This window comes from Emys orbicularis, chromosome 2, assembly GCF_028017835.1.
Source record: "Emys orbicularis isolate rEmyOrb1 chromosome 2, rEmyOrb1.hap1, whole genome shotgun sequence".
Classification (NCBI taxonomy): Eukaryota; Metazoa; Chordata; order Testudines; family Emydidae; genus Emys; species Emys orbicularis.
Genome location: NC_088684.1, coordinates 289,906,450 through 289,921,406, shown reverse-complemented (window position 1 = coordinate 289,921,406; position 14,957 = coordinate 289,906,450). Strand labels below are relative to the sequence as shown.

Here is a 14,957-nt window from a genome sequence, read left to right as displayed (position 1 = left end):
ATCCTCCCGCTGGCTGGGCTGCGTCCAATGGCTGTGTTATATATTTTGTGTTTGTTTTCACAGCTGACAGCCAAGGAAGCCTGAGTGGTATATTGGCAGAGGGGAAATAATTACAAAACACAGGGACTCCAAGCTGCCAGGAGTGCAACACCCAATCCAGGCAGCTACAGAGAAATGTGTCACTGATTTGTCATCAATCAAACAGAGGGAGTGGAAGGGAACCGGAGTCAAACACACAGTTGCCTTTTTGTTTGTCCGTAACAAACCCCGTCAGCACTGCTGGGGTAGACGGATAAAAAGCAAAACTTTACTGCTGCCTTGTTACACAAGAAGGTGACCGGGACACAAACCCATTCAATCAGGCGGCGGCTGCCTCACTTTCCCCATACACTAGTGCTGCTTCCCCAGAGCTAAGCTGGCCTTAAGGTGGCAGATCTGGCTATGGGAAGATTCCTGTGGGCACCAATCTAGTGCTCGGATGGCCCCAGAATCAGGGGAGCACAGAAGGTGTTGCAAGCTATTTGTGCTTCCCTTTTGAGCTCAGGACCTGGGCCCGTGCAGCTAGAGCGGACAGGTTCCCGTTAGATACTCTCGGATGAGTTACAGCTTTGCCCTTCTGGAGGAAGATTTCATTCCACAGTCATAACAAACGGAGACACTACATACCAACCTGGCACCTCGTGGACCCGTGCACAGATCTTATCAACAGTATCTAATTCACTGCAACGCCAGTTGCCTGCTGTGTTCATTGGCTTGTAGGATCTGAAATACCACAAAGAATCTCTCCCTGGAGTCATTACAAGCCCCGCCCCTCTCTCTTTTCTGTCCCCATTTTCAGTTGTTTTCCATTCTGCATACGTTGTCGTTCCAGAGAGTTAATAAGTCCCTGTGAATTGCCTGAGGCTTATTTCCTTTTGAACATTATAATCCACGAGTCCTTCATTTAACCATTTTCCCACAAGAGAATTTCGTGCTTCTGGAAGATCGTGCAGCAATAAGTCCTTGGGTTTGTCTTATCCTTGTAGTGAGGAAGCATGATAAAAAAAAAAAAAAAGAGTCAGCTCTATGTGTCCTCCAGAAGATGATGCCTTCAGCAGTATAGTGTTCCCCTAGCACTATGCGGGGGGCAGGGGTCATTTGAGACTCAAAGGAAAGACAGCCACCTGCCAACATCACTGCCTTCGGCATCTGGATGTCCCTTGGGGATTTCCCAGCCACAAAACTGACCAGGCTTGTATGTTCCGATGAAAACAATGACTGAGGAAGTTACGGCTCAAAATAATAATAAATGAACATCATGGACCAGATCCTCAACTGGCGTATGTCGGTAGATGACCGACTTTATTGGAGCTCTGCCGATCCACACCCCATAAGGTCTGGCCCACTATCCCTGCAAAAAGCAGTGTATCAATGCTCCCAAGATCAATGCACACTACGAATGACACTGTACAGCGCGAGACTGAAGACAAGCTAGAATACATTTGTTGCTAAAACAAGGGCACAAGCGCTCATTTCCCTGACAGGACTCATGAGTGAGGGGTCATATGGAAAGAATTCCTGGGCAGGCACACACACAGTGCATGCCCTATCCGTGGAGTAGGGACTGCTGAAAGGGAAAAGCCTTATAGGGAGAATTTTTGCAAGGTACGGGAATCTGCCATCCCAGGCATTGCTTCTGGAAACAAGAGGATCCCAGAGAACTGACAGCAAAATACTGCTGAGGGGATCGTTTCAGCGATGGAATTAGATGCATCACATAGCTAGGCCACACACAGCACTGCAGAACTGCTTAATATCCTGCCTGAAAAATGCAGGCATCGCTGGCGACGCCTCAGCATGGCCGTAATTCTTCACGGGATTTTGCCGGTGAAACCAGGGATTGCTTCACCAGAGACTGTCATGCTGCTGATTTTTCCAGGCAGAAAAAGAACATACGTCTGTTGTGCAGGCGTCCTAATCCTTAGGCAGCAGGGGCTAAAATCAAGGGCAATCTAAATGGTGGTGGCACATTGGGTGTGAGTGAGACAGAAAATGGTGTAAGCAGCAAAGAAGGGTAACTGGCACTGATTTGGCATTCAATAATAATACCTAGCTCGTTTCAGCAGCAGATCTCAAAGCGCTTTCCAAAGGAGAGCAATATCATTGCTGCCATTTTACACCTGGGGAAACTGAGGCACAGAGGGGCAGTGATTTGCCCAACATCACCCAGCAGCATGACCAGGAATAGAAACCATGTCTCCAGAGTCCCAGGCCAATGCTGTAGCCACTATGAATAAACCACCAAACTCAGTGTGGATTCAGTCCTGAGCCCTGCTCTGCGGCGTACCACAAAGGGGTAGAAAAGCAGCTGGAGCTCCCGAGCTGGGGATTCTCCCATCAGAGGAGACTAACAGACCTAGCTCCTACACTACCCCTGCAATCCTCAGCACGGGGGGGGGCATCGGGATAACTGAAGGGAAAGGAGCATGGTTGGACAACGCTGTGCTCCAGCAATCCCTAGCTGGCAGATCCTCCCTAGGAGTCACACCTAGACACAAGGAGTTCAGTGCCGCCCTCTGGGAAATAGCTTTCACACTCCCCCTCTCCAACATCTCAGCTGTACTCAGTAGATATGGCCACAGCTGAGGTCTGAGGCCTGGGCATGCAAAGCAAGTGTAAGGATGATCTCTGTGGGGACCAAATTCAGTCCTTCATACAAGCAGGTGCAACTCCCAGTGAATTCAACGGAAATTGCACTTAGGCCAAGGGCTGAATTTAGTCACAGGCGTACTGAGGATGGTGCAGGCTTATGATAAACGATGGTGCACCTGATCTATATCCTATTCCAAGCTAAGCGGATAAGGATGCCTAGAGTCAACGTCATGCAAGATTTTTCCTTCTAAATGGTCATTTTCAGATGCTCGTATCTTCAACAGATTTTTATCCTTCGGGTTCAAACTGGGGACATTTTTTTCTTGGCCCAGGAATGGATTTGTACATAAACTTTGAGCCAAAATGGTCTGGCCGTTTTCAAGAAATAGTGGAAACAAAGTCCACTTTTGACTCTATGCACTGAATAAATCAGGGGTCCAGCCGAAACAAAAGATTATGTGACCTTGCCGTTAAAGTGTGTTGTAATGCACATGCACAAAGAGGCAGATTTCAGGTTGCATGGGCTACCTTAATTTTTGACATTTCCTCACTTTTGAGTGCTTTGTAACCTTAATGCTCTTCTAATGTAATTATTCGTATGGAATTTCTTAGATTGCTTACATTAGATCGTGGTGGCCAACCTGTGGCTCCGGAGCCACATGCGGCTCTTCAGAAGTTAATATGTGGCTCCTTGTATATGTAAGCGGGGGAATGGTCCCGCTATTGTGGGGAACTTTCCTGGCTTCTGCACTACCCCGGTGAAGTGGGCTAACGAAAGGATCCGAGTCCTCGCTCCCACTTCCTTTACCCAGAGGCCTCCCTGCCCTTGAGGACTCCCCTTCCACTCTCCTGTCTGGCAGAGTCCTCGTAAACCCCGACAAGGCTGGGCCCAGGATTCCTGGGGGGCTCAACCCCCAACCCTGCTGTGGTCACCTAGGACAGGGGCTAGGGTGTCCCCACTCCGGGGTACTCTCTCTGCACTGGGCACCTCCCTGACCCACTGATTATTCCATACAATTTAAAACAAATACAAGTTGTTTAATTAACAATTAATCTAAAGAAAAGAATAAGGAAAAATGGGAAAGGTTAAAGGAAACACATCACCCTGCTTTGTGGCAGGGAACATCACAAACAGTGTCTCTGGACATCAGGGCACTTCGCAGTCTGTTCCTTGTAGGTCCCAGATTTCCGTCTCAGGCCCTGGCTGTGCTGCAGGTATGCTGCGGGTTGGACACTTGCAATGGTGGTGGCCACACACCTCCGGGCTTTGAGTGGTGGGACCCTTCTTCCCAGCGTCAGCCCCCCGTCAGGTTAAGGTCCCCCTCCCGGTCTGGCCTGCAAGGGCCCTTGTCTGGGGGTGTCTTTCTGTGCTGGGCCCTTTGCCCAAGGTCCCCCCTTGGCTGGCCCCACTTGCTCACCACACCTGGCTCTGTGGCTGCGGCTCTGCTCCTAGCACACGATCTGCTCTCCCTGGGCTGCGTCTCTGGCTCTGTGGCTGCGGCTCTGCTCCCAGCACACGATCTGCTCTCCCTGGGCTGCGTCTCTGGCTCTGTGGCTGCAGCTCTGCTCCCAGCACAGGATCTGCTCTCCCTGGGCTGCGCCTCTGGCCCCTCTGGATCTGGCCCGGTTCTGCTCTCCAGCTCAGCTTGGGCCCCTGCTTTCTCCTTAGCTCGGCCCCACTCAGTCTGACCCAGGCAATTCCAACTCACACGGAGGACGGGACCCACCCTGGCCTCCTGTCATGCTGATTAGCCTGCCCGCCCTGTCAATCAGGCTGATCTGGAGCATTGGCCTCTCCCCATTGTTCCTGGGGACTGTCAGTCTCAGGCTCCTGATTTGCCATCGACCCTTCCCCTTTTAGTACTGGGAGCTAGCCAACCAAAACACCCCCACTGAATGTTAGTAAGGGGGCAACAGTCCCCTTACACATAGGCACCAACTCCGGGGCTGGAGCTACAGGCGCCAACTTTCCAATGTGCCGGGGGGTGCTCACTGCTCAACCCCTGGCTCTGCCACAGGCCCTGCCCCCACTCCACCCCTTCCCTGAGTCTGCCGTGCCCTCGCTCCTTCCCCCCCCCCCCCGCCCCCAGAGCCTCCTGCATGCCACAAAACGTTGATCGGGAGGTGTGGGGAGAGAGGGGGAGGCGCTGATTGACGAGGCTGCCGGTGGGCGGGAGGTGCTGGGAATGGGGTGGGGGGAAGCTGATGGGGGGGGGGGGTCTGCTGGCATATTACTGTGGTTCTTTGGCAATGTACATTGGTAAATTCTGGCTCCTTCTCAGGCTCAGGTTGGCCACCCCTGCATTAGATAGATGATGACATTTATTATGGACACAGTAACAATTGTGACAAAGTTCCTCCTCTATCTTGGTGGGTCCTGCGCTTATTGGCGGATTTTCTTGCCGCAGAGATTCACCATGTGGGTTGGGGAACAGCCCAGAGACCTTCCCCTCTGGAAGAACCCACAGTCCAGGTCAATTGGGAGGTTTGGGGGGAACCCGGCCCGCCCTCTACTCCGGGTTCCAGCCCAGGGCCCTGTGGACTGCAGCTGTCTATAGTGCCTCCTGTAACAGCTGCATGACAGCTACAACTCCCTGGGCTACTTCCCCATGGCCTCCTCCAAACACCTTCCTTATTCTCACCACAGGACCTTCCTCCTGGTGTCTGATAACGCTTGTGCTCCTCAGTCGTCCAGCAGCATACCCTCACCCTCTCACTCTCAGCTCCTTGCGCCTCTTGCTCCCAGCTCCTCACACTCGCACCACAAACTGAAGTGAGCTCCTTTTTAAAACCCAGGTGCCCTGATTAGCCTGCCTTAATTGATTCTAGCAGCTTCTTCTTAATTGACTCCAGGTGTCCTAATTAGCCTGCCTGAACTGGTTCTAGCAGGTTCCTGATTACTCTAGTGCAGCCCCCTGCTCTGGTCACTCAGGGAACAGAAAACTACTCATCCAGTGACCAGTATATTTGCCCTCTACCAGACTCCTGTACCCCACTGGTCTGGGTCTGTCACACAATATAAAAACAGCAAATCTGTAACTGTTGGTTATGATATAGACTATGCATTAAAAACATCTCTTAAATACAGAATAATGTTTGCAACCCCAAAGAAATATATTTTAAAGGGATATTCTACAGATTCAGGTTTTACAAATAAGAGACAAAGTTCTTGATATTTTTACCTCCAGTGTATTCTAGATGGATGCTTTCCAGGTAACATTTTTAAATGTGTGAAGATTCCTATGTTTAAGGGCTGATTTTATAGTGAATTACACATGTGACTATCAGGCATAGTAATTCCCTTAGAGCCCCTGGAATTATACCACTGTAAAGCTAGAAGAAGAGGAGAATCATAAAATTTAACGAAGAAATTTTGTGAATATGGCATCAGAGCTTGAGCCAACGTAAATCGGTGTCGCTCCATTCAGCTAATGGGACTATGTCAATTTCTACCCGCTGGAAGTACTGGCCTGATATATTCAGTTCCAGAGGGGAAGAGGGGACTCTATAGGTCTGATTCTGCTCTCACTTACACGGAAGTAAATTAAGAGTCACTCTGTTAAAGTTAATGGAGTTACACCAGTATAGAGCTATATGCATGACTGATTTTGCAGTTTGTTTGCAGCACACACAAAAAATTGTCTTGGGTTGACCCTGAAATGCAAATTTTTCAGCCGATGAAATTTGTCTCAGGTCAAATCCCCAAACATTTCATTTCATTTTTGAATTTTTAAAAACTTTTAAATTTGTTTAAAATAAAATGGAAGTAAATTTGTTTGTAATAAAAAAAATCAAAATGTTTTGTTTCAAAACTAGTGAAACAAAATGTTTAGATTTCTTTTAGTTTTGTTTAGGTCTTTGGTTTTGGTAAAAAAAAAAAAAAAAAAAAATCTGGTGACATTGACACAAATTCATGACATGTTTCGGTCAACCTGAATCTGCATTGTTCAGCAAATAAAAGTTTCATCTGAAACATTTCACCCCGCGCTACCCCTAGGACGCTTTCTTCTCTGACCCTGCTCCTATCCTGAAGTTCACAGCAATTTGCTATCAAAGTAGAATTAAGGTCTACATGTCTGTTTTTCATTCCATCTGTGAAATCTATTAGAAAAAAAAAATCCCACACGAATCAGATTCGATTCAGATACCTGAATGTGAATCCAAATAAAAAGCTCTGTCTGCCCGTGACAGATGTGGTGAAGATGGAAGGATAGGTAACTCCCTGGGCATAAGAAAATGCATGCAATGTGACTAAGGACATGGTTTAGTAATGTTTACAATAACCATGTTTAGTTGACTGGGTATGTGCTTTTTTTCTAGCGTAAAACACATGTGGGTTTTTAAAGACATGTAGTTCATACGGGCCAAAATACGTCTGGGTCCTGGAGATACAGTAGGTATAAATGCTATTCCTGCACTGTGCCTGTATTCCAGTTTAAACCAGCCCCCCCCCCCCCCCCCACACACACACACATACACACACACAGTTCCTTGCATATTAACTGCGTCCCTGAAAGCACTTCATAAAACCAACACACACACACACAGGTCCTTGCACATTAAATGCATCCCTGAAAGCACTTCATAAAACCAACAGCCTGAAAATTACAGGACCTAATTTCACTACATTAACTTTTCACCAGTGTCACTACACTGATTTCGAGGGAGCAGCTCCTGAGTTATACCAACAGAACTGAAAGGAAAATTAGGTCAGGGAGGAGTGAATATCAGCAGCACGACTACTAGAACAACACAGCATTCCTGTACGTGTAGCTGCATCTCAAACCAAGATTGCGTCCCCCAGTTTAATAAGTGTTCTGATGGGCCATTTACATCAGCGCAGGTTGGCATTTATTATAATGTAATTGTGATCGTGCTGCTGACTCCTCTTCCACTGTACAGTTTTATTTACAGGACTAAGCAGTTTAAAAGTAATTTGCAGCACAGGCTGTAGAGACATCTAATCATGTTCTAGTTTCAGGAACGGGAACTCTAATGCCTTTATTATTAATAAAATCCTTATTAGAGTAAAACTTAGCACGTATGTATATCTACAATTCTAGATGCTTTTAGAACATTTAAAACACAATCCTGATCCAATCTAATTTTATCCAGTTAAGTGAATAAAAGGACTGCCCAGGGATTAAGGAAACATTTGGCAAAGCAATCAATCAATTAGCAGTTCCCATAAAATCACTCCACACCTCAGGGCAGGTCTTCACTACCCGCCGATCGATCTATCAGGGATTGATTTATCACGAGACGCGATAAATCGATCCCCGATCGCTCTGCCGTCGACTCCGGAACTCCACCACTGCCGAGAGGCGGAAGCGGAGTCGACGGAGGAGCGGCGGCAGTCGACCCCGCGCCGTGAGGACGCGAGGTAAGTCGATCTAAGATACGTCGACTTCAGCTACGCTATTCTCGTAGATGACGTTGCATATCTTAGATCGATCCCCCCCTCCCCCCCAGTGTAGACCAGGGCTCAAACTCCCACCTCCCACCAAAGCACTCTATGAACACGAATGAATTAATCCTCCCTGCGAGCGAGAGAAGTATTATCCTTATTACATAGAAGGGGAAACTGAGGCAAAGGAAATCATCCAGGGATCTGTGGCAGCCAAGCAGAAAACCAAGTGAACCAGCAGCAAGTTGCAGGCAAAGAGGGGTGAGGAACAGAAGATTGCTTAACCTATAAACAGAGTTCCACACCTGCTGTATTTCTCTGCTGTACAGCTAACCACTTTAATATTGGATGAGGGCCAATGTAATCATCATTGTCATTTGTCTTCTTAGGTCCTAGTTCAATACCTTGGATCAGATCCTGCTTCCAATGAAGTCAACCAAGACCTCATTTTCAGAGCACTCACAGCTCCCATTTACATCGACTGACATTATGGGCAGTGACTACTTTTGAAGATCAGGCTTTCTGAGTTTGAATGCACAAAGAATGCAAGATCAGGGAAATGTTACAAGGAAAAACACATTCACCTGACAGTGAAAGAACTCCCCAAAACCTACGTACAGCAGATGTACAAACACTGGAATGATGGTACAATGGTCAGAGAACTTTCCCTCACCCCTCTCCCTCTTCGCAATCACTCTTTTATTGGTGATCATGGCATGCACTGGAGGATTGGTTGCAAAGTAGTTTCAGTTCTGCTAACCAGAATTCAGAGGTTTCAGAGATTTCAAAACCAGAGATTTCAGTGGTGACAAAGGACTTTCCTCTGCAGGAAAAACCTTCTCATCCTGAGTCAGACAGATAGTGAATAGGGCCACCCAGCCTCAGAATGAGTTGGGCTACCCATTTCACTTCCGCACTTTCACTGCTACGTTTACCACATTTCCCTTTTTAAGGCAAAATGACTAGGATTTGGATTTCCTTGACAGCAGGGTAGGTCAGGAGTGATTCCATTCAAGTCAGCAGAATTACAATAATATGAAGCTGGCATGACAGCGGCATGGGGCCCATTGTGTTTGGAAAGTGGGCTTGAGTCTGACACTCATCGCACAATGAGTTAAAGGTTCTCCAATCTGAGGCACAGAACATATGCAGCACAAAAGGTTGGAAGTGGCTTTTCACTACGGCAGCTGCGACCTAGAGAAATCCAAGAAGAGGTTCTCATTGGCCCATTCTGTACTTGGCCACTCCTTCTAAGAATGTCAAGAAGAGGGCCAAGTACCAATTGCAATGTGATATTTTCTCCCTCCGTGGACATTTGCCCACAGTCCCATTGTGATGGACAGAAAATGGAAGAAATGCAGATCCTGTTCTGCAAAGTTTACAGGCTAAATACTGAGAATACATACCACTCATAGTGTTTCTTATATGTACAGGTTGATATAGATCATGTATGAGGCCTGGGTGCAAGAACATCTTCACTGATGTAGTTGGAAGATCACATATGCCACTAACCAGCTCTTAGCTAGCTATGAAGTTTGGTCACTAATTGTATGGGCTGGATTTGAACCAGTAGTCTAGGGGTAAAGTCTCCATGGTCCATCACCAGAGCCCTTTTCTACCCATTCTATTCACTTATTGGGCCTCATTTTCCTCTCACTTACAATGGTGAGAATCAGAAGTAACTTCACAGGAGGGTAGGAAAGATGACCTAGAGGAGGGGTACTAGACTGGGCCTCAGGAAACCTTGAGGTCAATTCCTGGCTCAAACACAGAGTTCCTATATGACACTGAGGATCTGGGCCTTAAAGTGGCATGACCAAAGGTATTTAGGCACCTAATTCATGTTGATTCCCCTGGGAGTTAGGTGCCTAAATACCTTTGAGGATCTGGGTCATAGTCTACCCCAGGCCTCAGTTCCTAGTCTGTCAAATGAGGATAATACCTTTCTACTTTAAATCCATTAATGCCTGTGAGACACTCAGATACTGCAGTGATAAGGACTTTATAGCTAGACAGAAGTCAATGGAGTTACACCAGTGTGAACTGGTATAAGTGAGAGAAGAAGGCCTGTTAAATCTGTTCATTTTTGTTAATCATTTTGATTCATGTAGTTAGTACTCAAGGCAAAAAAATCCCATTGGGTTAGATTCATCTCCAGGGCAACTGCATGGTTGTGACACCACTCCTGAAGTTACACTAGGGATGAGTTTGGCTCATAATGTTTTAAAACGATTGTACAAAGAAACTGAGTCGGAAACAACACACATACCCTGCCAGCCAGAGTACCAGCCAAGATTCTCTGTCCATGGTCCCATCTGACTCCAGATGCCAGTGGTATGTGGTACAGTAACATAATGCAATTCAGCAGTCCTCTCTCTTTCTCCATTCTGAAGACCACTTCATCAAAGAAAGAAACCCTCGCACGGACCCACTCCCTTCCCAGTATGCTCCGAACACCCCACCCGCCCTCCTTCCCCTGTTTGGCTCTCAGCATTTTTCATGCTGCTGACCAACAAAACAGGACTCACGATCCCTGGTGGTTGATGATCATCTTTAGAAAACCAGTGCTGAAGTGCCTGCTAATTCTGCTAATGTTCATTCCAAGTATGACTCCTACCACTCCTCTTTGCATTTAATTTTCTCTAGCTCTCTTAACCTCTAACCATAATGTTCTAAAAGGCATATGTATGATGCAAACAGAATTCAACGCATGTACATATCGGCTGAAATTGTCAAAGGCACCTAGTTAATTGAACTGGGTGTTCAATTATCTTTGAAAAACGTCAACCACACGCTGTATATGATCAATGTTTACATACATATAATACCTCTTAGAGCGACTTTGTAGCACTGTCAGCAGAAGTCAAGGATTTTAAGTATTATAAAGAGTTCTGTTATCATGAGGTTATCTTTAACGGAGTTGCAATATGTGTGCGGCAGGTGGTATAGCAACCTTCAGAAAGATGCTGGAATTACAATAAGGACAGTGAATACAATGGACCTTCCATGAAAGAGTCGGTTTCTTTAGATACATTTACATCCACCTCCCTACCAATGAGTAGTGGAATGAAAGAGTCAGAAGTTGGCCAGTGGTTTTCACACATGTCTAAATGGGTGCGGGTTACAGATCTATGGAATCATCCTGGGTCACCTAATTTGCAATTTGGGCACTGGAAAAATGTAGAGCCTGAGTTTGCATTCACTTACATCAATTTTACACCGGTGTAACTCCATTGATTGTAGGTGACTCAGGCCATAGAGGAAACACAGTTTATACTACACTGGCCGATTTGACCAGCCCAGACTGATCTTTGAATCTGGAAGAAAGTGGAATTTGCAGAGCGATTTGAATGACTAAATCTCATTCGATGCATACATGCCGAAACACTTTCCACTAGTCATGTTCATGGCTCAGTGGACCAGATTCTTGTCTTAGTTGCATCACTGGAAAGCTGAAGTCAGTGACATTACCCTGGTTTTAAATCAAAGGTAAACGAAAATACATCTATTGCTTTTCTCTGAAGCCTTCGGCACTGGCTGCTGCAAGAGGCAGGATAGCAGACAATCAATCAACAGTTTGAGGTGATATGGCAGATATTATATCCTGGTTTTCCTGTGTGAGTGTCTGAGTTATGTAGCATCAAGGGGAAATTTTACAAGAGCAGTTAAAACACCTGGCTACAATAGTTTTATGACATTGAACTGTTTGTTTCATACTGACCAGAGCAGGACAGCTATTTAAAACTTTTCAAGGACAGACCAATTAATCATCACAGTGAAATTAAAAGGAAAACAGCGCTAAGCAATCCCAGATCCCATGGCAAAATTATCGCTGTTTCAGCTTTGGTTCTGAAACACACTGCAACTCTTTGGCTCTCTGGAGTTCTCCTTAGCATTCATGCACTGGTATCACCCATTCTATAGCAGTAGGCTCGGCATTCAAACGTTAGCAAAGGCGTTTGCAAAAGCTGATCTCTGGCACTATTCTGTCTCCCCCACCAACAGAAGCTGAGGTCTAGTAAAGTCTGGTAAATATAGTGAAAGTAAGATAGGAAAAAATTAATCATCATTGCACTACGATGAAAAAATAAACAGTGATGTAGCAAAACAAGGAAACAGACCGTTAAAAGGAAGCCAAGGTTGACCCAGAAGAAGAGCTAGTTTATGGTTTGTTCTTATTAATCAGAGAGCACCAGGAGGTTAGTGCTTATACAAAGCACAGATAAAGCCCCTGTCTCAACCCACAGTTTACAGTCTAAGGGCCCAATCCTGCAAATGCTTGCACAAGTAACTGGGGCAGCCTCCATAGGCGCTGGAAGTAGGGGTGCTGCCCCCCCCCCCCCGGCTTGAAGTGGTTTCCATCATATACAGGGTTTACAGTTTGGTTCAATGGCTCTCAGCACCCCCACTATACAAATTGTTCCAGCACCCCCAGCCACCTCTTTGACTGCTCACAGGAGTGAAGTTGCTATTGTGCATACGTGTTTCCAGGATCGGGCCCCAAATGATTTCCTCACACCTCTAGGATTGAAGTCAATGAGAATTTTGCCATAGATTTCAGTGGGAGCAGGATCTGGCTCGGATCCCTGTGCTTACATGAGTTCTCCATTTCCCCATATCATATGCTCCTCAGCTCAAGTGCTGGACACTAGCTGTTTATGTTCTTCTCCAAAAGGAAAGCACTGACTTTAATTTATGCTGAAAATCCAGCCCACCTGGGCTTTGGAACTGTAGGCGCTGGATATTCCAAGCTGACAAAACCAGAAATTGCTTAATGCTTCATTGTCTCATTTCACAGGCCTGGAGGAGTGGGGACCTGGGAGGGCCATGCCAGAGGAGAGAGGCAAAGCCAGGGTTGGGTGGCTCTGCCCATGCTGTGAAATTCCATTGGACTGGGCATAAGCTTTCATGGGCTATGTGGGTTATAGCCCATGAAAGTTTATGCCCAAATAAATGTGTTAGTCCAGGGGTCGGCAACCTTTCAGAAGTGGTGTGCCGAGTCTTCATTTATTCACTCTAATTTAAGGTTTCGAGTGCCAGTAATACATTTTAACGTTTTTAGAAGGTCTCTTTCTATAAGTCTATAATATATAACTAAACTATTGTTGTATGTAAAGTAAATAAGGTTTTTAAAATGTTTAAGAAGCGTCATTTAAAATTAAATTAAAATGCAGAGCCCCCCGGACCAATGGCCAGGATGCCTTCCAACCCTGATATTCTATGATTCTATGATCCGGGCAGTGTGAATGCCACTGAAAATCAGCTTGTGTGCCACTTTCGGCACGCGTGCCATAGGTTGCCTATCCCTGTGTTAGTCTCTAAGGTGCCACAAGGCACCTTAATCATTGTTTTTGCTGATACAGATTAACACGGCTACCCCTCTGAAACCTGTCTCCATTGAATTGGTTCGACTTTGTCCATGAGAGATCAGAAAAGGGACCTGGCTTCTAGGGGAAAACTCGGTCATGGAACTGAAGGGACAGAGAGCAAATGAAACCGCGCAAACCAGGGCTAACCCCAGTCACCCCTGGGGCACCCTCTCCAACACACCAGGGTGCCGCTGAAGGAATGTTGTGGGTTTATTGGCTATGAAATGGAATGATTGCAAGCCAGGGTTTGAATGAAGGGGGCAAATGCAGCCCCTCAATCCTCCATCCTGCCTCAGTAAAATACAGCAATTGGCTTCATTGAATACGGTGTGAGGAGAGGAGCTTCAAGGAGCTCTCAGCTCTCCTGGGGAAATATTCCAATAAAACCTGGTTTCCTACTGACAGTGAAATAATACAAATAATCGAACACTGGGAGAAATAACTTCCCGGGTGGCTTCTGCATTGTCCTGCGGGCGCGGAGGGAGCCGGGGAAGCCGAGTGGCTCGATCCTGAGAAAGGGATGGTGGAAATCACAGACAGACAAGCCCCACTGGGTTATCAGGGGCACCCAGTTCCAGGCATTGGCGTACCCACCCGGTACATACCCGGGCGCTTAAGTCAAATGACCTGAACGCTGCAGCTTGCACCTAATGCCTTTAGGAGTCTAGTCAACAACAACCGAACCGACCTGCCCCAAAATTCAGCGTCCACCGAGCGCTGACAAACCACTTCGGAACTCGGCGAAAGTTTCTCCTGGCAAAATCCGGCCGGAGCGCGAATGAACGATCCGGCTCTGAGCCGGGAGACAAGCGCTCAGCTGCGCCCGGACCTCCCGGGAAGGCATTGGGCAAGGGGAGCGGAGCACCACGAAGGCGCTCCGGAGCCGTGCACTTACCCAGGCGAGGAGGCAGCTGAGCACCGAGAACCAAAGGCAGGCTGCTGGCGGCTCCATGCCGGCTGGGGTGGAGGAGAAAGGGGGCCCCCCGGTTCCGGTGCCCCCCACGCCAGCGGCTTGCTTCCCCGTTCCCTTCCTGCCGCGGGGAGTTCAGGCGAGGCAGAGGGGATCCTCCGGGCGAGGGATCCCGACCTGGGCTGAAGTTGGGTGTTTCCTTCCCGGGATCCCGGCGGAACGCACCTGCCGCGGCTCAGCGCTGCCCAGCCCGAGCCATCTCCGCTCCTCCGCGCTGCCCCGGTGCCACTGGGAACCTGGCCCCGCGCTCCTCGCAGCGAATCCCGGGCCGGAGGAGGGAGGAGGGTCACGCCGCAGCCGGGCGGCCACCCGCTGCTGGAGCCACCCCTGCCCGGACTCCGCCCTCCGGCTGGGGCGGAGGGGCGCTGGGGGGCTCGCCGCGCCGGCCAATGGGAGCAGGCAGGTGCCCAGGAATCCGGGCTCCGGGAAGGGCTGCGGGAGTAGGCGAGGGGGCGCAGCGGGGCTGGAGCGATGGATCCAGGGCAGGCAAGTGCAGCGGAACCGGGAGGGACGTTCAGACACTTCAGTCCGGGCTCTGTGCTGAGCTGGGCGGCCCCGCCCGGTGCACGTGTGATCAGGG

The 14,957-nt window shown here is 47.9% G+C and overlaps 1 protein-coding gene across 1 annotated transcript in view; it reads right to left on the bottom strand.

Moving 5' to 3' along the window:
- The window catches only part of VIPR1 (vasoactive intestinal peptide receptor 1), a 180,561-nt gene extending 166,202 nt beyond the window's left edge, over positions 1-14,359 (bottom strand). Inside the window, exon 1 of the mRNA XM_065398565.1 lies at positions 14,303-14,359. Coding sequence (XP_065254637.1) covers positions 14,303-14,359 — 57 coding nt within the window. The remainder of the gene's footprint in view (positions 1-14,302) is intronic.
- Between the last annotated feature and the right edge of the window lie 598 nt (positions 14,360-14,957).